Source organism: Eubalaena glacialis, chromosome 9 (assembly GCF_028564815.1).
Source record: "Eubalaena glacialis isolate mEubGla1 chromosome 9, mEubGla1.1.hap2.+ XY, whole genome shotgun sequence".
Classification (NCBI taxonomy): domain Eukaryota; kingdom Metazoa; phylum Chordata; class Mammalia; order Artiodactyla; family Balaenidae; genus Eubalaena; species Eubalaena glacialis.
In genome coordinates this window covers 41,830,605-41,856,715 of record NC_083724.1, presented here as the reverse complement: position 1 = coordinate 41,856,715, position 26,111 = coordinate 41,830,605, and the positions used below count along the sequence as shown (strand labels likewise).

At 40.9% G+C, this 26,111-nt stretch overlaps 1 protein-coding gene across 8 annotated transcripts in view; it reads left to right on the top strand.

The window, feature by feature from the left end:
* Positions 1–26,111, top strand: part of LOC133097894 (transducin-like enhancer protein 4) — a 144,555-nt gene that overhangs the window by 7,399 nt on the left and 111,045 nt on the right. For 6 of the 8 annotated variants that reach the window (XM_061200320.1, XM_061200317.1, XM_061200316.1 and 3 more), the window contains exon 5: positions 25,320–25,382. The exons of the other annotated variants lie outside the window; for them this stretch is intronic. In XM_061200320.1, coding sequence (XP_061056303.1) covers positions 25,320–25,382 — 63 coding nt within the window. The remainder of the gene's footprint in view (positions 1–25,319; positions 25,383–26,111) is intronic. 8 annotated transcript variants of the gene reach the window in all.

The following is a 26,111-nucleotide window of genomic DNA, read 5'->3' as shown; positions in this document are numbered from 1 at the left end:
GAGGGGCCCTCAGCAATTTGTTGCTATTAATTTACCATGCTCGACAGCAAATCAATCGGCATCTACTTCATCTGCTGGAGAAAATGCTGTCCAGGGCAGATAAAAGGCTCGGCATGGTACAGAGAATAGACTGGATTGGCCAAAAGGAGGCTCCAGTTAATGTGTAAATAAGTGAAATGAAGGCCACAGTTGCAGAGGAAGCTGTTGTTAATTAGGTTGGTGCTTTTTCGTGAACTATTTTAGAAGGCAGCCGAGGATTTGGAGAGTAAAAAGAGATTTATTGAGGTTGAAGTAATATACGACTGGCATGGCATTCCAGCCTTGAGTGTACTTGATTCTAGGGTGCAGTAAATTTATTTGGGGACAGTGCTTGCAGTGGAAGTCAATTTGTTTAGAGTTGTGTTTAGACCAGATTTCCCATAAGAAAACTTTTTTTTGGAGCATTACTAATTTCTTACACATCTCTTGTCTTAGATTGTATATGTTTGGATATGGAGGAGTAGATGTAGGAGTAGGTGTTTGAGAATATAGGCAAAAAGGTGACTGTTGTATTCTTAGGCAGTGACTGTTTTTTTCAGGAATGGATGTGATTGAACTCGTGTGTGATAATGAAAGTGAATTATCGAAGGTGGGAAGTTCTAGCTGAAAGTAACTAATAAACCAGTGAAAATTCTGCTGACAGAACTTGCTTTTGCTGTATAAAATTAGGAAATAATAATCTAGAGGGGCTGAACAGTGGTGGACACTGCTGGACTGGAAATTCTCAAAGAGAGACTACAAGTGAAATCTTGATGATTGTGCAAAAAACTCCAGATACAGTTAGAGCGTGGGGAGGGGGTTGTGTTTTTATTTGTTTTTCATTAAGGTTTAAAGCCACCTTTTCTAATTTAAGATTACTTATCCTTCAGTAGTATTCTGTAATTAACCAAATGGAGGTTATTGGTGGTAAATTTTCCCCTGCCTCTCTGATTTGAACATTTTGGGATGAGGGCCAACTTAAGTCCTATTTTGTAAGTCTAGATATATGTAGATTTTAATTAATTTTTTTCCAAAACAGAGGTTCTAGCATTAGGACAGTTGATACCAAGGGGCAGTGGCTTGGGCGGGACCCATGGAGCTGTCATTTTACATGTCACAGGACCTCCAAGAGAAGTAGATCTGGAGGAGGAAATTTAACGTGTCAGGGCATGTGCATAATTAGGATCATTTTCTGGATCACATGGGTTTCCCCTTTTTCTCTTCTTGCATGTTGGGTTCTTAATTTTCTTTCTGAGGTTTTATAGAATACCTGAAGATTTTTCACCTGAAGCAGTGTTTGTTGAGTGGAATTGGAATTTCCTTTCAGTGGATGTAAATGTTTATTACATATCTGGGTTGTGCTTACCACTGATCTGGGCCCATTGCCAAAATTCTTTAATTCTCACAAAGATCCTAAGAAAGGGATTATGTCCCATCAAAGGATGATTAAACAGAATTAGATCTGCGCAAGGTGATACAGTTATTAGGTAGTGGATTCAGGACTTCAGATGAATTTGCCTGGGAGGGTGTTTGCTGGGAGATGGGTCTGCCCTGGGTTGGAGATTCAGGCCCCAGCTCATTTCTGGAGTGGAGAGCCCCTGGGAGGCTCGCTAGTGCTTGGGTTTGTCCTTGAACCACTGAACTTCAGGCTTATACCCAGACCCCTGCAGCTCTGCCTAGAGTCAGGGCCAGAAGGCTTGGCCTGGACTCTCTCTCCATCCATACTGCTTTCAGTGGGTAAGAGGGTGAGGGTCGCTTTCACTTGGAGTCTCCCACAAGTGGGGCGAGGAGAGCTGCTTGTTTATCAAGATGAGTTTACTTCCTCCCTGGGTAACCTATTTGTCATTTGTTTACAAACTTGCTTTTCCATTTAACTTTTATCTTTTCCTTGTGGCTTTTAAAACTGCCTGAAGACAACGGGGCTGTTTGTTAATCACCATCTTGTGGGTTTTTGAAGGGGGAAGCTGGGAGGGGAAAATGTGATGTTTTGTGGCCTCTTTGTAGTTCAGAAAGAGGTTCTTAGATGCAGGAAATTGCACACAACTCAAACTTTTAAATGAAGGCAAATGTTTTGCTTATACTGTTAAAAGACTTTCTTTGCAGCATTCAAACAAAGGGATATTTCCTTTCTCACTGCCCCTTAATCCCTACTGGATATTGCTTATTTTTGTTTAGCTTATTTTATTTGCTGGGCAAAATTCTTTGTATCCTGAATAATATCATTTTGAGCCGGGTTGGACTAGTGGACTGAGGGATAAGATGCATCTTTTTAGGTGCAGTTCCAGCCTCGGTGAAGCCGAGATGGTGCAGGCACTGGCCCATTGTTCTCACATTCTTCGTTTTGTCTTTCCTAGAATTTTACTTCTTTTTTTTTTTTACTTTTTCTTTTTGTACTATAGAATAGATAAAGTCAATTGGGAATTAAATGTTTCAAATGTGTACTGAGAAGTAATTTGTGTTTGATTTTAGTGAGAACATTTTTATTTGACATGACTGGATAGACAGGCTTAACACTCCAGGACAGTAATATATTTGATAGCTGCAGAGCCGGTGAAAAGGATGTGATTTTTAGAAGGTATTTTCCCTTGATCCCTCCCCGTACCTCCTCTTAAAAAACTCTAGCTCTTTAGCTGCGGTGGCGGATCCAGTGGTCCTGTGGCTAAGTTACGATCAGTTTTGTGAGCTGGGCTGTGGGAGAAAAGCTGGAGGCAGCACGTGTAGGTGTGGGCAACTGAGTATTATACTGATAATGATGGGTTGCGAGACTTAGGACTTGACTTGTTCAGAGGAAGTTCACTGCAAACAGAGCTCACCAAATTACTCACTCTAAGGGGGACGGGCCTGAGAACTTTTAGTCAGAAGTGAAAATTAGAGTCGTTTTGACTCTGCCTTGGCAACAGCTGTCAGTGGTAGCTGCTTTCTATCTGTAAAGAGGGATTTAGCTGGCATTCATCAACACAAATCTGTGTGCCCTCTCTGTTTTCGTTGGCCTTGACCCAGCATTTATGCCAAGCTTTTGCTGTTTCTCTACCACTGAGCCCACCTTTCCTCAGAGAGCTGCCGTGTGTGACAATACTCTGTCCAGGGGGACAAAGGGAAGGTGTGGGTTTTCTTAGCTGGTTTGTCAAAGAAGCGGAAGAAAAGTACCCCCAGACACCTCTCAGGTCCTCTGCCGTCTGGTGCATGGGTCACTTTGTCATCATTTTTGAGGATTTTACCCACAGATACTTCACGGTTGTATTGTGGAGGGAGTTTCTGTGATGGATGGAGAGAAAGCTGGCTGCTCTACTGGGCTCCACATAAAACCTGGCCAGCCCGCTGCGTCTCAGCCCCGGCAGCTTAGGCATGAGAGGCTGAGGCAAGGAAGATGGATATTGACTTTCTGATTTCCTAGCAAGCTTATTTCACTTAATTGTTATTATTCTAATTAGGATTCTGTTCTTATTTTCTACATATGTATTCTGCTTCTGAAGGTCTGTGGGTTATTTTGGTTAAAGAATTTGAAAATGCAAGGAAATATAACTGGAAAGAATTGTAGAAATTATGAGCACTAGTACCCTGTAACACCCTTTCTTTACAGAGAGCTTAAGGCGTTTTATATGTTCTCCTTAATCTTCCTGATGTTCCTGTAAAGCAAGTAGCAAGCTTGGATCCATGTATTTATTTAAATAGCTTCTGTCAGTGGAGTGCCCGACGGTTTGCCAAGCAGTGTCATTCCACTGCCCTCCTTGAACAGATGACACCGAGGCTTAAGGGCTTAAGAGACTAGCCCAGTGTCACGGTACAGGAGGATCAGCCTGCGGGCGGGGAGACCAGGGTTCACGCGGGTCAGCGGACACCCGAGGTGGCACAGCGAGAGTTGTTGGCAGAAAAGGAAACAGGTTTCTTGACTTCACTTCCAGGGCTCCCTTCACTGACCGCGCTGTTTCCAATCAGCAAATAGTGCGCCTGTTTCTGGGATGTCCTCGGCTGCACGCAACACGAGACGATGGGGACGCTCCCGGCCGTCCAAGAAGTGTTAGAGTGTCACTCTAGCTAGAGACCTGATCTGTGTGTTTGTGTGCGAGCACAAAGCCTCCCTCTCCTCCCTGCTATCCTTCCAGAGTCCAGGCCCCACCGAAAGGGAGGCTTGGGATCACAAATTAAAATACAGAGCCTGGATCCACTTGGAGCAGAGCGCTTAATGAAACTGGCTGTTTCTGCATTCCTAAAGTATACTGTGCAAACACTAGATGTGAACTTGTTTCTTGCCAGTCTCCTCTCTCCCACTAGAAGGTAAGGCTCTGTGGGAACAGGGGTGTTTACTGTTCTCTGCTGTGTCCCCAGTGCTGAGAACTGCCTGTCACACAGTAGGTGGTCATGAAATATTTGGTGAGTGAGGGAATCCCTGCATTCAGATCGAGCTAGCCAAGAATATGCGCGATTTAATATTTTTAAGGGCATATTGTGGTTGTAGGATAACAAACGCTGAGCTTCCAAGCCTCGTTAGGCCTGTGGTGCCTACTTGTTAAATTTGTGGAAAAATGACAAGTGGAAAGACAAAGTAAAAGCAACTGAGCTCAGTTTGCTTTTCAGGAGTGAGTTAGGCTAGTTAAAGTAGAATATATGTGTTTTAGCATGTGGAATTTGCCTTCTTAAAGATGAAAACATGAATCTTTCCTAACTGAATTTAAAATTCAGTTTGGACATCACTCTATCACTAGTCACTGTGTATCTGAAGAATTCTTTTACTATTAATAGGTCTGTGTACATGTGGTTTGAGTGAGTGTGGGGAGATATTGATCTTAGCCATACTGTGGTGTGTTTAGCTAACTTCTTTCCAAATCAGTAAAAATGCAGGCTTCTGGTTCTTTTCAAGGGACAAGGAACTTTGAATATATCTTAGTTTTTTATTGGTGGAGATGGTACCGTGTCGTTACAAGAGTAGTAATCATTAACAGTAAGTGATTTTAGAGAGCTTGCTGTGCAGATAATATTTTACTTATTCTCACAATAACCTTATGAGGTTATTACTGTGTATTATTATTTCCATTTTGTATATGAGGAGGCTGAGACACGTAGAAATTAAGTAAGTTCTTGAGATCAGCCAACCAGTAAAATAGATCCTGGGTTTGGCTCAATTTCAGATCACTGGTATGATAGATACTTCTGTCAATTCTCCAGACATTTCAGATGCTGTGTTTGGAATACTCTACTACTTCCCCCAAAGTACTTGACTGAGTCAGGAGATTCAGATTCTAGTTCTGACCTTGCCAGTAACCAGTTGTGTGTTATTGCTGAGTACCTTAACTTCTCAAGACTGTACTTTTCTCAGCTTAAAATGGGAGTGTAAGTGAACACTGAGATCTCTTTTAGTTCCTTTGGTCTAAAATGACCATTTGGTTTTGGTTATTTTCTATGACCCAATGAACAGAAGTAGTGAGACTTCTTTTTAGTCTCAGAAAGTCCCTTTTAACACCTATTTTCAGAGTTGTTTTTTTTCTTTTTTTTGTTCACACCGCGGTTGTCGGGATCTTAGTTCCCTGACTAGGGATAGAACCTGGCCCCGGCAGTGAAAGCGGTGAGTCCTAACCGCTGGACCACCAGGGAATTCTCAAAAATTATATGTATTTTATATGTATATAATATAATTCCAGTGCTGCTTTAAAGTGATTAGTTTTTATGTTTTTCATTTGGCATATATAGTGTTAAAAAATTTAATCGTACAACTTCTGAAATAACATGAATTATAATGTGATCCAGTAATTTTCTCCCAAAGTGTTAAGGGGGGGGTGTATATGTAGTAGTTTATTACCTGTTGTGTAATTAGCTCCTGGGATTAGCTACCCTTACAGAATCCAGTGCCGATGTCAGTTTCTTTAGCTAAGGGTTACCCTGATGACACTGCAGGCCTGTAAACTGGCTTACAATGAACTTGAGATCTTAAGTCCTTGGGTTTCTCACATTGTCCTTTACTTAGAGAAGGTTTGGACTTTTCAACTTGGTTAATAATAAGTTAACTGTAATTAAATAAAAGAAGGGGGAAAAGTATAATCTTGATCTAGTAGAGATCAGTAGTGATCACAGTAGAGATCATAGTAAAGATCCATCGCTAAGGTATAAGCTCCAAAAGAGAAGAATGTGTTGTGTTACTCCTGTATTTCTGGCATCTGAAACAATCTTTGGAACTAAACAGAGGAAACGCTGGAGCAACTGAAGGGATGCTTTAATTTTTCATTGCACTGCATTTCCTGTAGTAGAGTGTCAACCACCAGTATATAAGCTTTGTTTCTGAGTTCTTAGGCAGGACTCTTAGGAAGAGTAACGATGGCCTCGATAGGCAATCCGAGGTTAGGAGTTCTCATTGCAGTTCTGCCACAGGCCCTTGAGCTGGCAGTTGGGCGGTTTTAAAATTTAGGATTGGATTCATCTCCAGATGAATGGAGGTCCAGATGGGGGGTCCTTGGCTGGGTTTTAAAGTATCCACAAAGTCCTTGAACTTATATGCAAAATTGTATGCCTTATTCTGTGGGAGAAGAGTTCATAGCACTCATTGATCCAGTGAGGAAACCTGGACCCAAATGGAGGAGTTTGGGAACTATTTCTCTAGAGCTGTGGTGTCAAACAGGGCAGTTCCTTTCTCCCAAGGACATTTGACAGTATCTGCAGATATCTCTGGTTGTCACAACTCAGAGGTGCTACTGGCATCTAATGGGTAGAGGCCAAGCATCAGCCTTGTCTGGCTTCTCTAGTTAATTACATAATTTTGAGAGAACCTGTCAAACCATACTTGTATTTTCACGTTTTCTTATGCTGTTCTCATGATGATTAGCAAAGTAGGGTTGTTGGTGGTGGGTTCTTATTTCAGGTTCAGAATGAGGGTGTTACATGATCTTCTGTAATCATCTTTTTCATTGGAAATTTCTTGTTTTAAGTGAGGCCCATTTGTCTTGGCTACCCATTGAGGGTCCCAGAATTAGTCTTAATTCTTTTTTTTTTTTTTAAGTTTTTTTGATGTGGACCATTTTTGAAGATTTTATTGAATTTGTTACAATACTGCTTCTGTTCTATGTCTTGGTTTTTTGGCGGTGAGGCATGTGGGATCTTAGCTCCCTGACCAGGGATTGAACCCGCATCCCCTGCATGGAAGGGCGAGGTGTAAGTCTTAACCACTGGACCGCCAGGGAAGTCCCAGTCTTACTTCTTAGTTCCTTTCTAGGTAACAGTTTTTCAAAAGTATTGTCCTTCATTAGCCTTCCTTTGTCCATGCTGTATAGTCCTAGTATTTCAGCCATTCTCTGGGATACCTGTTTGGTTATTACCAAGATAAGATAATATCTTGGGCCACCTGAGAATTCAGCATAACACCTTGGCCTGACCTACCCCAGCTGAAAAATCAGGGCAGATCTTGCTACCAAATCTTGCTTCTGCTCTTTCACTTAGCTTCTTGATTAGGTCAAAGTGCATTGTGCTTGTGTTTGTCTAGTCCTGACCACATTGTGATAAACAAAATGGAGTCTTGAGTTTTCTAAGTAGCCTGTGAGTCTACTCACATGGGTTTATTCTATTTTTGAATATTTGGGCACTGTTCAGTGAACATGTTTTATTTGGGCTTAATTTTTCCCTTTGCATGTTCCATTGTGCTGTGCTATGAATGTGGGTGACTGTTCTAAAGGCTTTTGATTTTGGGGAGGATGTAGAACTGTTTGAGAGTTTGGCTTATTACCTCTAAGTATGTCTACCTTGGTTAACCTCAAAAAATATTATAGTTCACCTAAAGTGGCCAATAAAAAACGTGGTGGCATTTCCACAGTTACTTGCTTAAGCAATTTTTGGCCAAGTTGGGGAAGACAGAGTGCATGTTTGGGCTTTTTAATGGAAAAATTGTGTCCTGCACTATTCCAGAGTGTCCTTAAACTTTCTCCTTTATGTACGTTCCAGGAATGTGGAGATGACAGCTCTACTTCCTTGTAAGCCTTCAAAATTTTTTAAAAAAATTGTTTACATTTTTGAGGTTTCAGATTTGGGAGACTGGGTCAGACATAGTACATTTATGTACAACAACCTTTTTAAACGGCAGCTCACTTTCAAATGCTTGATATGGCTGACCTTAGGAAGGAGACCCATTGTTAGGACATACTTTAACCAGTTCTAAGCATAGCCCATAGGATTATCTTAAAATCTAAGCAAGAATTTAGGATATTTTGCATCAGTTTAGGATGTCTATAGAAAAAAATTTGGTAAGATCTTTGTTGGATTTGTATTGTGAGATGGTATTCATGCCAACTTCCCAAGATTTATAAATTCCACTTTTTCTTTGATATTTGATTTTACAGTTTGGGGGCATGCATTTGTCATTTTTGTTCGTTTGTTTGAAGCTCGTGCAAAAAATAAACTTTCTAAATCGAAATTTTTAGCTTCTCAAATTGAGATATTTAGAACCAGACCTACAGAGATTAAGATTATAACCTAAAGACTTAAACCTGAAAAAGAACTGAATCCTCATGAGGTTGTTTATTCTTTCTTCACTGGGAGAGTTGCATGGTTAGGAGTTGGTAGTGTTGGATACCTGAGATGGAGGGCAAAGGCTATGGTGGCTTATAATCGTTCATTCAGCAAATGCTAATTGACCTCAGACTTTGTGCAGGGTGCTTTAAGGGTTAGGGAGTTAGGGGAGGTAGAACTCTTGCCTCCATGGATTCTAATCTTTTAATGGCATTTGGACCAGTGTGAACAGTACATGGCAGTGTGTGGTGATGGCACACTTGTGAAATAGGCAGAAGAGGATGAAGTGTTTCTGGCCTGGAAGTGATTAAGAATCCTGTTACAGAGGATGTAGGGACATTTTAGCGGGACCTCAGAGGAAGAGGTCTCTTCGGCAGGAAGAAAGGAAAGGAGAGGATTCCAAGTGGAAGGCACAGAGACAGGAAAGTGTTGTCCATGTTCAGGTGGTGGTTACCATTTCCAGCTTGGTTGGTTGATAGAGGAGAGAATGGTTGAGGAGGTGGGTTTGGAAAGCATTATGGAAGGCCTTAAATGCTGGTTCTATTACATGGGCTATTAAGGGAAAGCATAGGGAAGACAGTAGGGCAGGGACTGTGTCGGTTTTGCTTATTTGCTGTATTCTCAGCAAGTAGCATGGGGCCTGGCAGCAAACGTTCAGTAAATGTTGGTTGAAATGATTTGAGTGGAGAGGGACATGAAGGAGAGAGGCTGGGTTGAAGAGGTGACATGTACTGGAAAGGAGGAACCCAAGTGACCCCCACAGTTCATTGAATGAGGGGTGTGGAAATGAACAGAGAAAGGCCTAAAACACTGACCTCTGCAGACTCTCAGAATCAAGGTACCATTAATAGAAAAAGAGACCTTGGAGGGGAAACTTGGTCTTGATTATGCTAGGGGATGAGGTGCCTAGGGAGGAGGAAGAGTGATACGAGGAAGAAGAGGGAAGGACAGGGAGTTTGTTGCTTCTCCCCTGCCTTCATATCAGCACCTTCCCTTCATCTCCTGCCAAATCTGTTTTCTTACCAAGAACTTCAGGTATTCTTTTTCAGCAAGGTTTGTATTTGTGCCTTAATTCTATACCCAGACCATAGTGGACTTTGCCAGGCAGCCCTTTGTGGGCAGTGGTTTTAGGAACTTACCATTTTAAGGAAGGTGTTTGACCTTTGTGTCAGTGTATGAGAGAGATTTTCTTCATCATTTTGCTTGATTACTGCCATTACCTTTATATAGATATAATAGTGGGAGTTTGCAAATTATCTGATTTTGGCTTTTTTCCTTTTAAAGTTTTTTTGACATTAAAAATAGGTACAGAATCCTTTAAATTATTCATCAGCTACGGAAATTCTGCTCCAGTCATTCTTTTCTTCTGTTGCTTTTTATTTTCTATCATTTGGCGAACAACTGTGAATAGGTCAGTGATTCTTTATCCTTTCTGTGTTGAGAAATTTTATGTAAGCACGAGGCTGAGTCTGTAATTGTCTTGAGAAACTACTGTATTTCAATAATTACTCCCATTGTCCATTACATATGAGCTATATACCAAAATTACAATGGATGCTTTAGTCAATGTGAATTACATGTGTGTGGTTAATTTTCTTTTTTTCCTAATGTGAGGCATATTCTGTATTTTAAACTTTTTCCTCCTTTAAGACACTTGTCTTAAGCTGCTGTAGTTGAGTGAGAACAACAGTGATAGGAAGGAAAGTTAGGTAAACATGAAATTAAAAAGGCCATAGAGTACATTTTGGTAAACCAAAATACTGCTTGGTGGCATAAAGCCACAGATCCATTCCAGAAAAAAAAAAAAAAACATGCGGAAATGTGGTTTTGCTGTCTGTCATGCAGTCTGTTTCAACTGTCAGAAACATACGTTGCTTTATGGGGTATTTTTTTCAAGTCTGACCGCAGCTTTTAATTTCCTTCACTCCACCCACACCTCCTACCTCACCCCCTACCTCACCCCCATGTATCTACTGCTAATTTATGGGCATTTTATATGTAATGACATCAACACCAAAAAGGTCAGCAGTTGTGGCAGAAGTTTTTTGTCTTAGGTATGCCAAGTATCACTTCTGTACTTTTGGACACTTTTACCAGAACACAGCGATTGTCCTTGTTTTTGGACTCTTCGATCTAAGTTAAATCGAGATCTTTAAAAGGTGGTTTTGGAATGCTTTTTTCTTTTTTTTTCTTCTTTCTTTCTTTTTTTTTTTTTCCTAAAAAAATAGTATATTCACATTAAAGAGATTTTAGAAATAAAGAAAAAGAGTCACCCACAGTCCTGCCACTATGACCTAGCCAGAAGCCGAAGGCTGAGTCTTCACTGTGTCTCCACCAATGGTGTTGTGGCTGGTGGAGAATTATGCCCCCTGCCACCCCCAGCGTCGAAAAAAACTGGTCAGGGTTCAAGGGGTAATACATAAAATAAACATAAGTATGTTTTGGTTTCATTTAAAAGTATAAAAATATAAAAAAGTATATACCAAAATGAAACCTTAGATCTTTAAAATTAGCTTGATTTATTGGTAAACTTTACAGTTTCTTCAACATTTTTTTACGGGCAACACAATCCTGGATATTTTTTAGATCTACTCCTATTTCAGCCACTAACTTCCTGTGATCTTGGTAAATCATCTAACTTTTCTGAGTCTCAGTTCCTCATCTATATCCATAAAACAAGGGAATAGAACTGGATCAGTATGTTTTGTAAGATGCTGGGTCCCGGGCTCCCCAGCCCGGGGCCTGGGCATCAGCATTTTTCTAAAAGTTCCAGGGGTGATTCTGATGTGCAGCTGGGTTGAGAACCAGTGAACCAGAGCAGTGCTTCTCAAACTTTGATGTGCCTACAAATCACTGGGGATCATGATAAAATCAGATTGTTGCTGCAAGTCTGGAGTAGTACCTGATATTGTCCATTTCTGATGCCCCATTGATGCCCATGCTTCTGGTCCACTGACCACGTTTTTAGTAGCAAGGACCCAGAGACTCTCCAGAATCTCCAAAATTTCTTCCAAATCTGTTATTTTTTATTTCCATGGTGTAGTTTTTGTAGTACATGGGAGTCTGTGTGCTGTTTGAATGAGACTCTCCACTTAGGATGTCAAGATTGATAGGTAGTGTGGTATCTCTGCGTAACCTCTCTTTGCTTAAGTTCCAGACAAGCATCTTTGGAACAGTTCAGCAGATGGAAGTAATTTTAATGGTACCTTGCTTAGGTAGCCTGGCTGAGCTGTAGCTGATGTTTGGGGGTTGTTTCATTGCTACAGAGATGAGGGGCACTTCTCATTTCTCCCCATCTCTGCTCACTGAGACCCCAGTCTGATAGGTACTTATGCTTTCAAATTCTGGCTCCTTTCTTCTCATCCTTCAATGGCTGCCCTGCTCATATTGTCCTCTAATTCCTGAGCAATATTTTGGGTAAATGGGCAAACAGAATCATGAAGTAGTATATTTTGTTGTAATTTGGTTTCTCATGTTGGCACATTCTTTGCAGAAAAAGAAACAAGTTAAAGCAAGGAGAACTCCAATTTTGGAGTGTATTTTGTTGTGAAAGATGTGAAAACATTCTTAAGCTGTAACATTTGTCATGCTCTCCTTTAACCTTGTCATTTAGAAATAAGAATACAGTATATAATTGTGGTATTTTATTTTTGTTTGTTGTTGCACAGCGTCAGACTAGGATGCAGCATGATCTTGTGGGAAGACCCTGTGGCTGGGGTGTCTGCAGAACTGATTTCTAGACCATCACCTACCCCTTACGTAGTTAAGTGTTACTGTGGACACTTGCGTCTCTACACAAAGCAGGCAGGGGATCAGGGAATGCTCCACTTATTGGAGCTGTGTTGGAGAGTGCTGTTGCGTTGACGGAAAATATCTATCACCTAAACTACCAGGCAATGAGAAGTTACAGTTTGTATCGTAGGAATGTTGCTCTGGAGCAGTGCTACTCAATGTGGTCCGTGGACTGGGGCAGGTCCGTGCACTATTGCTAATGGTGGGCGTTATGGTAGGGAGCTTGTGCCAGACTATAAATCAATGCACTCTACTCCCTTCGTCAGGAATGTCTTTATTGTTGAAAAACAAAACTGAGGAACAACAACCAAAAAAACCTATCTAGCTGAAGTAAACAGTAGTTGACTTAATTCTGGCATGAGCCCATTATCTTGCTGATGGATAACAGTTTGGGGACTGACTACTTTCAGTAGCACTGTTTTAGAATCTTTAATCAAAAGGTTTATCAGGGTTGTTTTATAGATTAGGAATAGACAAATTGAAGTTCATAAAATGAAGGAAAGTGTAACCCCCAAAATAAAAAAGTAAAAGCAAGTTAGGTGAAAGGTAAGATCAAGTTCGACGTGTGTAAAGTATTGTCAAGGAGTTTGACACAGTCGCAAGAAGAAAGCTGAGAGGCACCGCCTTTTGTGTTTTGGTTAATGCAAAACTCGTTTAAATTCTTCTGAGTACTTCTGACTTCTTAATTTAATAACTTGCTTTAGAGAGAAGTTTTGTTTTTCATTTTCGCCATCTTCCTAATAGAAAGAATGTGTTTTCTGTAAGTCTCACTTAACTGTTACCTGTGGCCTTAAATTGCAAGAAGCTTTGAAGTTGAGCCTGACTTCGCCTCTCCCTCTCCTCCTCTGCCCCCAGCCTCCTATTCTTTACTACTGTATATAAAATTTACTGCATCCAGGGCAAGTATCTGTTTACCAAGAAAAGAGGAAGAGAGATCCTTTACCAGTAGCGAAACATAAATACTGAGAATGTCTTTTCTGGGTCACAGTGCACGAAACTGGAGAAACAGCAAAATTTCTGGGGCCAGGCCTTTGACCTCATTCCTCTTTTCCATCAGTCCTGTCCTTTATTATTACTGTGCTGGTGAGTCTGTCCTCCCATCCCCCTTTAGATCTGCAGCCCTTCCCCCGTGTAGTATAAATTAATGAGGGATGTCTTCTTAATTGAGAGACAGGAAGAGCCCTAAGCGTCAATCGATACCTAACAATACAGCTACTCAATTTGTAGCACTATCTAATCTCAGTCTGTCTTAAACCAAACAGTACTACTTACCTTAAGGGATTATATTAATAAGTCTACTCTCATAAATCTCATAAATATTTCTGCCAGTGAGATGTGGGGCAGCATTATTCTTCCCATTTCATGGTTGTAGAAATGGAGTCCCAAATCACTTAGGGTTTGCTTTAAAGTCATGGTTCCGCTGGATTAGTAATTAGAGTTAACCTGGGATTTGGCACTGCACAGTTTATCACTCACAATATCTGGTGTGCTTTGCAGAATGTTCGGCCACTTAAGTCTGGATTCTTTCCTTGCCTTTCCATAACTGTCCCCCCAAGTAAACCTTGAAATCAGCCTTGTGACTTCCCTATCTTAATGAATGGTAGTGCCATATCCAAGCTTTACATGTTGGATGGAATCATGGATTCCTTACTTCCTTTCATTGTCCAAATCTGTTGACGTCACAGCATGTTGCTGATTCTCCCTGTGCAGCCTGTCTCCTTTCCTTGCCCTCCCCATCACTTCCCATCAGACCCTTGTGGTCATGCTGGGATGGCTGTGCTGGCCTCCTGGCTGATTGCCGTGTCTGCAGCCTTTGCCTTCTCTGCTCCCTTATCTGGGCTTATGGGAGCTCTGGGTACACTTCTGTATCTATCTGTATTGGGTCATTCTTCAAGGGCCCTTCTCCACTCCAGGAAATCTAGCCAGTATTTCCAACAAGGCTCTCTCCTCTTCTTCTTTTACCCTTGACCTAGGTGATCTTGACCACTCTGCTGAGTAGATGAATCCCCATTTTTTTCTGCAGCCTGGATCTTTCCTCTGAGACCATTGCATGTAACCAAGTCCTCCTTTCCCTTGAACGTCTCGCAAGTACTTAAACTCAACATGTCCCCAGATGACATCCTCCCCCACAAGTCTGCTTGTGGTCCAGAGATCTTTATCTCAGGAAATGCCAGCAGCATCCACCCGATTTCCCAAGCCAGAAACCCAGAGGGAGGTTATGATTGCCTTTCCCTCTTGCTTATTAGCCACACCTAGTCAGTCTTCTGGTCTCTTGGAATCTATTCTCAGTTGCTCCTCCAGCTTTCTGATCATGGTGAATGGCTTAACCAGTTTACTCTTCTGTGGCTTTAATATGGGGACAGAAGTCATCCTCTTAAAATTGTTCTACACTTAAGTGAAATATCTGGCCCAGAGGTAACCATCCATGAACGTTAGGTTGCGGAGGATGATACTGATCATGGTCACGAGTAGTACCTTTAGCCACCACATGGTGAGACATGGTGATGACTCTCACCATGAGCAATCTGGTTGTCTCCTAACTGGCCTAACCTGGGTGGAGATAATCCCAGTACGTTGGGTTCTTCTGGATCTGCTTATTCAGCCTCATCTTGTCCCCTTTCACTTGTCCCATTTGTAGAATCTGAATGTCCCACGCTGTTGTAGCAGGCTGATCCTTTTTTGGAATGTTCTTGCCCTTTCCCCTGCCGCTCTCTCCTTTGTCTAGCAGACTCACTTCACCCTCAGTTACTCAGGGAAACAGTGTCTCCTGTTAAGCATTTAAAAATACCTTGCATTTTGTTTTTTTCAGTGTCTGTCTCATTTGTTAGATTATGGGCTCTATAAATCCTGTCTTGTTCCCCTACTGTTTTCTCAGAGGGTAACATAGTGCCTGGCAGTATAGAGAAAAGTATTGAAAAACTGTGGAGTTAATATGGCTAACATGATGTTGCTCTCTCCCCAGAGCCTCTGTAATGACTTCAGCAAGAAGGGGTTTCTTCCGCTCTCCCCCTTGCATTGCTCAGGCTCCTCTGTGTACCACCTAGGTACCACGTGCTGTCCGTTATTGTGTTTATTTCCATTTAGTCTTCCGCTATACCAGATTATAAAAACTTCAAAGGGTCCAGATTAATTTGGCATTCACCTCTGATTCTACCATAGCTCCTAGCTTAGAGTCGGAGTGAATGAATGAGCTGATATCTGAAAATGTCTTGTTGAATTTCCTATGTTTGTGGTGCTATGGGAATTCATATTGTTCCTATTCTGAAATTATCTTTCATCCTCCATCTTTCCTCTTGCGGTATGTTTTGTGGTTATAAATCTCTTCTGCCCTTCCACAGCCACTCAAATACAATCAGTGGCAAGAAGGGGGTGGAGAGCAGAAATGCCCTGGAGTGTCTTGACCTCCTGTCTGGTATTTATCATAGCTTTCCTAGGAATTGTCCTTGATAGGTCCTTGCTGCCTTCCAAATAAAGTTCAAGCTCTCTAGTGTGGCATTCAAGACCTTCCACCGTATGACCCCCGTGAACCCTTTCTGTCCTTATTTTCCACTCTTGTTTTTTCATTGCATGCATCCTGTGCTCCATCTTAATGGCTTTCAATCCTGCCTGTACATTAGAATCACCTGGGGAGCTTTAAAATAAAATGCTGACGTGTGGGTTCTACCCTTGGAGAGTATGAGTTCATTGGCTTGGGGTGAGGCCTGGGCGTTGGTGTTTGGGAAGGATCCACTACTAATGTTAGTGTAAAGCCAGGGCTGGAAACCATTGACCAGCTCAATGTTTCCCATGAAATATAATCTCCTCTAAGAGCTTTGAGAAGAAGGGGTTCCATAGTCAGAGAAGTTTGATTAGTACTGCATTTTTATGTACACTTTTTCAAAGATTTATTACATTGTCAATTGAGAGGCTGTGGGATGTCAGCAGCAAAAGAATCGTGTTTAACTTTGTTTAAACTCTGCGAGGTCATCTGACCAAGGAGCTCTTTATGTATATAATACTTGTTAATGACATCTGCAGAACTTGGTCTAGAACCTGCTTTGGGTGATGCTGCTTCCAGCCACGTTTCAGCTTTTAAGTCGCTTCTTTATTTGTCTCTCCTTGATCATCTTATCCAAACCAGATCTCCTCTCTGCCCCAGGCTTTTCTCTTCAACCCTCCATTTTATCTTTTTCATAGCACCTTTCAGCATCTGAAATTCCTCTTCATATATGTGTATGTTTGCTTCTGTCTCCTTGCCCCTACAGTGTGAACTCCATGACAGCAGGGACTTACTCGTCTTGTTCACTCCTGTGTCTCCAATCCCTGTGTCAGCACCTAAAGTAGGCCTGACAGATAGTAGGTGCCTGCTAAATATTTGTTGACTGGACAGAAAGGCAGTATTATGTTTGTGGTTTTGGCTTTTCCTAAGGTTCACATGTTGAAAATTTTTAAACTGCCTGCACAATAAAAAGCAGCTTGATATACATTTTAAAAGTAACTAGGAATATAGGAGCACAAATAGATGACAGTAGTGTTCTACACCTTTAAATTTCTCAACTGCCTAATAAAGTATTAAAGAAGAAAACAAGCAGAGGTAGATGTGAGCCTGATGATAGGGAAAATGCTATTATTTTTCTGATTATAGAGAGCTCTTAGTCTGTGGTATGGGATTTCTTTTTTAATTTCTTAAGCAGCCTGTCACAGGCAGCTTCTCCCAGTGTATAGGAGTCGTACCTGTGAGAGTCACTAAAGAGTTTGGGTGAGGAATCAGTGAGTGATAGTGGACTTTTGTGGGGCATACACTGCACCCATGACAGAAAAACTCCACAGAAAGAGGCAAGGAAGTGGTATATTCTAAGTAAAGGCTTCCTAATTATTAGAACCCTCTTACAGTGAGCGTATTCACACAGGTTTGTCTGGGGTTGTGGGGAGTGGATTTGCGTATCTAAATCCATACGTGGGATCCCATGAGTGTGGTGCTGCAGCGATTCCTGGACCTTGTTTGGAAGGGATTCCAGTGGCATATTCTCCCTAGGGGTCCTCATGCTGTGGCTGTGCCTGTCGCTCCCCAAGCCTGCCACTAAATGTCCAGGTTTTGAGCAGGGTTGATATGCCCGAGCTGGTCTACACTTGAGCTCATGTGTGTAACCCCTGTGACCCACTACACCTGGAATTGTCAGGAATCGCTCTTCCCGTGAGACCTGTGAGGGGTGCTGGTCCCTGGCTAGGGCCTTCTCTTCAGCCGTTACTAATTCACTCTGGAGATCCCGTTGAGGAGATTTATCATGACTCACCATACAAGGTGCCCTCCCAGTGTGCCTTCTAACAAATACCCCGATTCCAGTGGGTCAGGTGATCACAGTCTGGTGAATAATCTTGGGAAGGAGGTTGAGTGGCATCTCCTTTGTATTTCGCAAATGATCTTTTAAAACGCATGTCCTGCCATGGTTTCAGAATGGAAGCTTTAATCATTTACTTATCAGTCAAGAATTGTCCAGAGTGGATTTGCATTTCCTTTTGTGTCCCACTGTGATTACTTATTATTCTTTTTGAGCAGTATGGCATCCTAAATGCTAGAAAAGATGTTGTTGGAGAGGTAAGCAAACCAAATCAGTATAAGCAGGTCTTCTAGACAGGTATCCCTTTATGGTTGAAGTGCTATAACTATTCCCAAACAGTTTTAGCATGCTTGCAAAAGATTTCAGGAGATTCCAACCACCGAACCTGGACTGCAGTTTCTTCTGGTCATTCAACAGATATTTTTGAGTGTCTTCTACATACCAGGACTGGGGTATAGACAAATCTATCTCTGCCCTCATTGAGCCTCCATTCTCTGTAACCTTGCTGCAGACCTAATGTTGGTCTGCAGACCCCTAGTGCCAGTGTCACTTTGGAGTTTGTTAGAAGTGTAGACTCTTAGGCCCCACTCTAGGCTGGATTTTTAACCAGATTCCCAACTGATTAGCATGCACGCTAAAGTTTGAGAAGCACTACGCTAGTACATGTAAACAAAAACATAGGTGAGGTAATTTCAGGTGATTATGAATGTTGTGAAGAAGACTGTAATGGGCTGGAGAGTGACAGGGAGAAGGAAGGAGTCCCAGAGGATGGTGCGTGAAGTTGTCTGAGGAGGGGTCCTGTGGACTGAGCCTGAAATGATGAGCAGGCAGTGAGCCATGAGGAGGTCTGGGGGAGGTGGCTCCGGGCAGAGGGACTCTCCCTTATCCTTGCCAGGCTTCGTTCACCCCCATTTTTGGATGCCAGGGTCAGATCTCTGGCGGGCCCTGTGGATGCACTTGCCTGCTGTGCCAGGACCTGTATGGTAGGGCACATGTTGGGCAGGGCGGTATAAGTGCAAACAGCAGAAGAGCAAAACTTTGCTTTTGAAAAGAGCTGACTGTTTTATTAAACAGAGAAAACAGTTGAAGGGGATGGAAGGGTACCTTGGCAGTGATGGCTTCAAAGAGGTGACATTTTATATAATTGGGAGGAGGAAGAGGAAACAGTAGAGGTCATTCTAGAATTGAAAGGACGAGAGAAAAGGAAGTGCTGAGGAATATGGATATAGATGAAGGTTTGTTGAAAAATGGAGGTAAACAAGAAGGAAGTAGACAAGGAAGCCTTTATTTAGCCCAACCTAAGAGTATAGACTGAAAAGTAGAGCATGGCTCTCAGTGTATGAAAGGTGGCTCGTTGCTTTCCTGGAGAATAGGTGTCCTTGATGAGAACTTGGTAAGACCCTTTATTGTTTTCGTTTTCTTTTTGGTTTTATTCCAATATTCACATTCCTCTCTTTTCAGATTTTTCTCACGTACCTTTAAATCATTATACATCATTTTGGGGGGAAATCAAGGTGAATGATCTTCGCCTACTATGGGCACAAGGAATATTTGTGCCCTCCAACCACTGCTGAGAATGAAAATGCTTAATTGTAAATCCTCATTCAAGGCACCTGTACATTTATGTCAGTGGGAGAGAGTAGGGCAGAGAAAAAAAAAGAAGAAAGCGATTCAGAGACAGGGAGAAGAGAGAAGAGAAATCAGAAAATAGCTGGCGGGGCTTGCTGGGTAATACACTGGCCCAGGAGTGCTGAGGAAATGCGCATGCGCAGAACGCTGAGGGCCTTGGTATTCGGTCATCAGGTTCTCTGACCAGCTCCACCTGGGTCTGCGGAGGCCGCGGTTAAGTCCACCAGAGAAAGGCGTTTGCTTTCCCTACTCCTGACATCCCACTTTCCCCTCCCATCTTTTTTTCCATTTTCCTTGCCCCACCCCTCTGGTAGAGCTGAGTATAACCTTACCATTGGTTCCAGTGTTTTTCAGACTTGAGAACCAAAATGATTTGACCTTGGGGTATTAATTGGATGTCTGTCAGGCAAAATGACTGTCATTCTCAACCATGATAAAATATCACTCTGAACATTTGGAACAGTAGTTAAACACAATGACCAGAGCCCGGGAGATGTAGGTAGGATAATAGGCAAATATCTGGGAATTCCCTTAAAGACCTTCTAGAAAGCTCAAGAGGTGAGAGGAAGGGACCCTTTTTTCTAACCATTGCAAAAATGCTTCAGTAAAATACAGCTTCACCTTTGGGGACAGATGCAAATAGTTTCATGAAATGTAGGTATTCTGTGATACTCTTTGGGAAAGACATCATCCTGCGTGTTCCTACACTAGCACCACGAACAGTAGCACCTGAATATCTTGTTAGGACAAACAAGTGGGATACCTCAGTATATGCAGTTAATAACTGCATGCTGGGCACTTTAAAAGCACAATTGGCATGCAGTAAAGTAGCATGAATATGAGTTCAAAACACAAAGCAGATTGGCATTGCTTGAGATATTACAATCAGTAGAATCATTGCTTTAGTTCAACTCACCAGGGGAGTGGGAGTGGATTAAAAAAAATGGTTGAATATTGGCACTTTCATATCATTCAAGGTAATACTAATTGAGTACTCCGAGACAGTACCTCTTTCTTGTTAGAGGAAGTGGGATGATGAGAGCTTTTACAGATTGTCTTAATACATTGCAAAAAAAAAAAAAAGTCTTAGTAGTTTGAATCAGTCCTTTAGGGAACTCATAGATGTTCTATTACATTGATTCTTACAATGTTACTACTTCATTTTATTGCTTTATTAAGCAGTATAAAATATTTTGTGCAAAATAATCACCTGTACCAAAATAACTTAGGCATCTGGTTTACCAGCTTGCTGGCAATGCTTGACAATACCTTTGATCTAAATCTCTAAGCCTTATTCCAGTCTGGCTTTTAAAAAAAATACATACAATTAATTTTATTAATTACATGTTCTTAACCTCTTTTGTCAAGTTGAAATTTGATGACAAGATAAAAACTGAGTTGTCAGTTGAGAGAAATAGTACTACTTGAATATTTTTTCCTATGTGTAGTCTGGATTTTTATTAAGTTGGGAAGAATTTCTCATTAGTCTTGTGACTTTTTAATCTCTGGACAGGCAAGATCGGTTCCAGAAGTTGTACTGTTTCTCAGACAATTTGGAACAAATCAATAACAAATCAAGATATTTTCAGATTGAAACAAAAAATTGCAGTCTTGGTTCTGTAGTGGTAAAAGGGGGTTGAAGGAGAGGGTTGCAAGATTTATTTGTACTTATTCTGAAAAGCATTTCAGATAGAATAAGTGGGAAGTTTTCTTCACTTTTTGGTGTTTAAATATAATAGATGGGTGTATGTTCTTGATAAAACACTTATTAATACAATAAATAGATTCATCTTAAAACATTTTTCTGGCAAAGAAACTGCTGTATAAGAACAAATCAGTTGTGAAATGTTATTCTTCAAGAAAGTTTTACTGAAACTATAATAGGTTTTTTGCCTCTCCCTCCCACCCCATTGGCTACTGAAATGGTTTCCTAGTAATGTTTTGTTACTCTGTTTTATTTCAACAATACTATATAGTAGTGTTGTTCCTATTTTGATGAGAGAACAAAAACGCAAACATTTTTTAAACGAACAGTTGCTTTTGATACTTGTCTTTGATAAAGTAATCTGTACTTTCTCTCAAGTTTATTATGTCATTAAAATAAAATTTATTTTTTAAGGGAATCAGGTGGAAATAATCAAAATAAAAATTAGAGTTTTTATTATATTAGGACTATTTGAGGGGATGTAATTCAATAAAAGTGTAGGCTTAACTAGTTTTTTGTCTTACTTAAATAACTAATTTGTTACAAGTAATAAAGAAAATATCCGATATTGTGTGCTTTAGTATTTGTTGCTTTTTAATGAAGGGATTGAACTGTGGCATTCTTTTCAGTGTGTGACATTACTTTCCCATGATGCAAGGTAGTTAATCAATTTTGCCATGATTCTTGAGTTGGGGTGTGAAGAAAAAAGGGGTAAATGGTTTTTCTCGCTGTTTCTCTGTTTCACCACTTGACTGGTCGTGCCGCTCGTCCGCTGGCCGTCACCACTTCGGGGCTGGTTAGTCTGTCAGCGTCCATGTGCCGGGTGTCAAGTGCATAACCAAGGGATTTCATAGAACGCCTTTTTTGTTAAGTTGCCTTTTTCTAAAAAATTTTGCCCAAACAGGTTTTTTGTTTTTTAAGTGGAACGGTCATTATTTTTGTTGGTTCTTTTTATTGGAGGGTGGCATAAAGGACGGACATTATAGAAGGAGGAAATAGAATGGTAGTGCATTGAGGGTAGGAAAATATTACGTGTGGGACTTTTTTCTTTTTAATGAATATATTGATGGATCGAAGAAAACGTAACAGAAGTGTCAAAATTGTTAATGTATTTAACAAACGATGGCTGCAAAAACAATCATTTTGTTATGTTTTGGCATGAACAGTTGCTCTTTTATGGAAGCCATTAATCCTATTTTGGAATATCATGGGCATCTGAAGGCAATAGTTAGCAGTTCCATAAAGCATTGAATACCATGATAACATCCAGTAACCCTCACAGCAGTATTTCAGAATCTCTGCCTGTTTAAATGGGCTGTGAATGTACTTGCTCAGGGATGCATGAGCCACATCGCCTATAAATTTGATTGGAAGCTACAGCACTGGCGTAGGCTGATGGATAGCAGATTAGAGCCCTGATTAACCATGTGATTCGAAGACTGGGAAATATATTGTCTAAGCAAGATTCATCAGATGCAATCAGAATTTCAAGTGGTCAGATGAAATTCAAATGTGCATTGTGGCTTTTCCTCCCCTGGTGCTTTTCCTCCTAGGTTGCCTTTTTTCCCCCCCTCTTTCCCCAAAGCTGAAAAATACTTCTTTGATGAATCTGCTCCTTACCCTAAAGCTGTCTGTCTGTTATTCATCAGAAAGCAGGTCGCAGTTCAGTGAGCAGAAGAAAAGATTTTAATAGAAGCTGTGCCAAGGGCTGTAATGCATCATTTTAGGGCCCTAATTACATTACAATGACAAATATCAGTGGTGACAACAGCAATAACCTACATCCTTTAATGGCTGTGCTGGAAAAGGAGGTTGGGCCCCAGCCATTAGATTAGACTCAGTTTCAAAACATAGGCCATTAGAAGTGTGTGTCCACAGTATTATTGGCTGATCGCTGAAGCCCAGTGGAAAGGCCTGTAAATAAATGATGCCTCCCTAAAGCTGGGTCCTATGGGACAAAAGAGGCAAAATTAGATGCCCATGGAAGCAGCAGTGTTTCCGAGGCAACTTCAGCTTTCAAAGTGAGGAATGACCCGCTTAATTTTATGAAATCACACACACACACATCCTACCCCCCTGCTGCCAATTAGCCTGACCAGGAAAATCCGTTGGTGTGACAACTTAAAGAAATTAAGAAGTCTTTTAGACAAAAGGAGACCTTTAAAGAAAAAGTTTGGAAGGTTTCTACCCCCTTTGTTCTGTTATGTATGTATCTTAACATACATGAATCAATAAAACGACTTTTTGGCTTTTCTACGTTTATCTTTAAGGAAATGTAGATTTTTTTTTTTCATAGTTGCTCAGACTTAACATGGCCTAGGCCGCACATTAAAGGAGTCAAATAAGTACCTCTTGGTCTTTATTTTGACAGATGAGTGAGTTTCCTTAGAGTAGTTTTTGTTGCCTGGGTTATGTAGGCAAACTAGAGAACTCAGTTTTCTTATGTGCCCACACATTTTTCAACCCTCCTAGCAAGGGACTATTTTATTTATGTAAACAACATAATGAGGAAAATATGCTTGGCAGATGGTTCTAAGCATTAGACTCATCAGTTTGGTTTGCCCCAAAGTGTCTCATTATCTTTTATTCTCTCCCCCTCCACCTCTGCCTACAAAAAGCTTAACAACCAAATGCCTCCGAGACTGGTGCTTTCAGCCTGGTGCATGCTGCTCTATTTTCTCAGCTCGCACTGGAATTTCACCCTGTAACCACTGTGGTATGTTCGGTCCAGGTGGAGAGTGGTTTGGTGATTCCCATTGCAGTTTTTCATGGTGGTTTGAGCATTCTTAAAGGATAGCTAAATGCTCCACGGGGCCAGGGCAGTAAATTAAATCAGGTCAGCACAGTTGGGTCCTTATTCACTGCTGCTTATTGGTACTGGGTTTTTGTCCATCCTGTTAGGAATGCAGGCTGGAAGGGAAAGCTTAGGTTTGAAACTTCATGGTGAATTTGTGTTTTCTCTTGGCTGGCAAAGTTTTTAAGGTGCTGGTATTTAAAAGATTGCATAGCCACAAAGTCAAAAGGGTTGCTGATGAAAGAAGGAAATCTAGATTGCGCAAGTGGAGTGTCGCTGTCATTCTGGTAATGACTTGGCAAGAAAAGGAGAATTTCTGTCCTCCTATAAAATGAGGAACTGACCCTGGGTGGAATTTACATTAAGAATGTCTCAGGAATAGTAATTGCTTTATGCTTTCTGTCTCCCATCACTTCTCGCCTCTCCTTTTTCCCACTCCATCATTAAAAAATAAGCTGTTTTGATGGATGTTAACTAAACTTAACTGCAGTAATCATTTCACAGTATATATGTAAGTCAAATCATTACGCTGTACACCTTAACCTTATAGAGTGCCATATGTCAATTATATCTCAATAAAACTGGAAAAAAAGTTTTTTGTGTGTGTATGCGTGTAAAAACCCTGTTGTCTACATGTCAACGTACTAAAGTATATAAGGAGCCACCTGATAATGTAAATTACGGTGAAGATCACTGAAGTTCTGGGTAGCTTTTTAAAGAAAACATAGTGGTGGCGTTTCTTTTTTTTTTTTTTTAACTTACTGTAGAATCCTATGTCTAAAATTTCAACACTTACCGAATTAATAGAGAATAAGCTCTATTATCTGACGTTATTGGGACTTTTGCAGATCTATAGTACAACGGTAATTAATGTTCCCAAGGTTAGTCACCATATATAAATAATTGCTTTCTGCTAAGTATAGGAAGATTTTAGCATGTTCTAAACCTCTGCACACTGAAAACCCTGGTGGGACACATTTGGAAATTTGAATGGTTAACAAAAACATGCCATTTCCCAACAATTTATAACTAAGGATCTGAAGTAGTCAGCTCACCTGAGTTGGTTGGGTGCTGTTCTTTAAGGAGGTTGGGGACTCGCTCATGAAATCTCAGTGCCTGTGTTTAAAGCAAAGGCTGCAAATGTCGAAATCCAGTGAGTTATTAGGTGAGGGAAGTTGGGGTGTAGGGAAGAATGTATCTTTACCATCTAAACTTAAAAAACGCAAGGTTTTATGTAAAACCACATTAGAATGAACAAGGGTCCCGTCGAAGGCTTCTGAAAACGGATTTCCAGTCATGAAAATTAAATTCCTTTTTATGTTGTCCTGATGCTTGAAGGTTGACTTTTTAAGATGAATGCTGGTTAATAAATTGTGCTATTAATGTGGCACTGTTGTCACTGCCTCCTTTTAATGGGCTTGCTGATGAGAGTTTTCCTCTTCCTTAGGAAATCCGCCAGCCAGAATATAAAGTGTGTTTTAATATCATCCTGTTAATATTTCGGGAATTTGTAACCAGCTGACTGTTCTCTTTATTGCTTTCCTTTCCTTTTTTTTTTTTTCTTTTCTTTTCTTTGCAGGCAGAGATTGTCAAGAGGCTGAATGCTATCTGTGCACAAGTCATTCCTTTCCTGTCCCAAGAGGTAAGGCAGTTGGTTTCAAGCATTGGGCTGGAAGGTACCATTTTAGTGGTTTTGCAGATAAAACTGACTCCTTGGCCTTGTCTGTCTCTTGGTGTTTGTGTTGCACATTTCTAAGATACAGTGTTCGCATTCCAACTTCTACACCTTATTAACATTCAGTGGAATATAATTGTGTTTATGTAATGGAGTATTTTCTAATGTGCTAAGCAAAATTCAGTTGTTAAGTCTTTTGCTGTCATTGGACTATGTAGTGTTGCTCAGAATTACGACTTTGTCATAATGGCATCTAATAGGGGAGATTGAAAAATTGCCCAGAAGACAAGAGCTTGTTCTATACTTTTGTCACTGGGCATTAAGAGTTGCCAGAAGATATATCAAACGGAAAGCCTTTACATAGTAAACAAACTGATGTAACTTTTGGCTAGCAACTTCTAAAAAGTTACTTCTTATTACCTGATGAAGTCTTTATATTGTGGGTGCATTTGGGAAAAAGACGCAAAAGATGGACTCAGTGGACTCATTTCTCCGAGTACCACGGGCTTCACGCCTCGCCAAGCCCCCACGTGCCGCTCACTTTGCTTTCTTCTGCTCCCACTAGTGGAGGTGTGCACGCTGCCCACAGGTGCGCACATGGTGGAATGAGGAGGTGCATTTCTAGTGCACGGTGGCGTTTTTTTTTTTTTTTTTTTTCCTCCTCTGCTTGCTTGCTTGCTTTCAGTAGTTACAAAG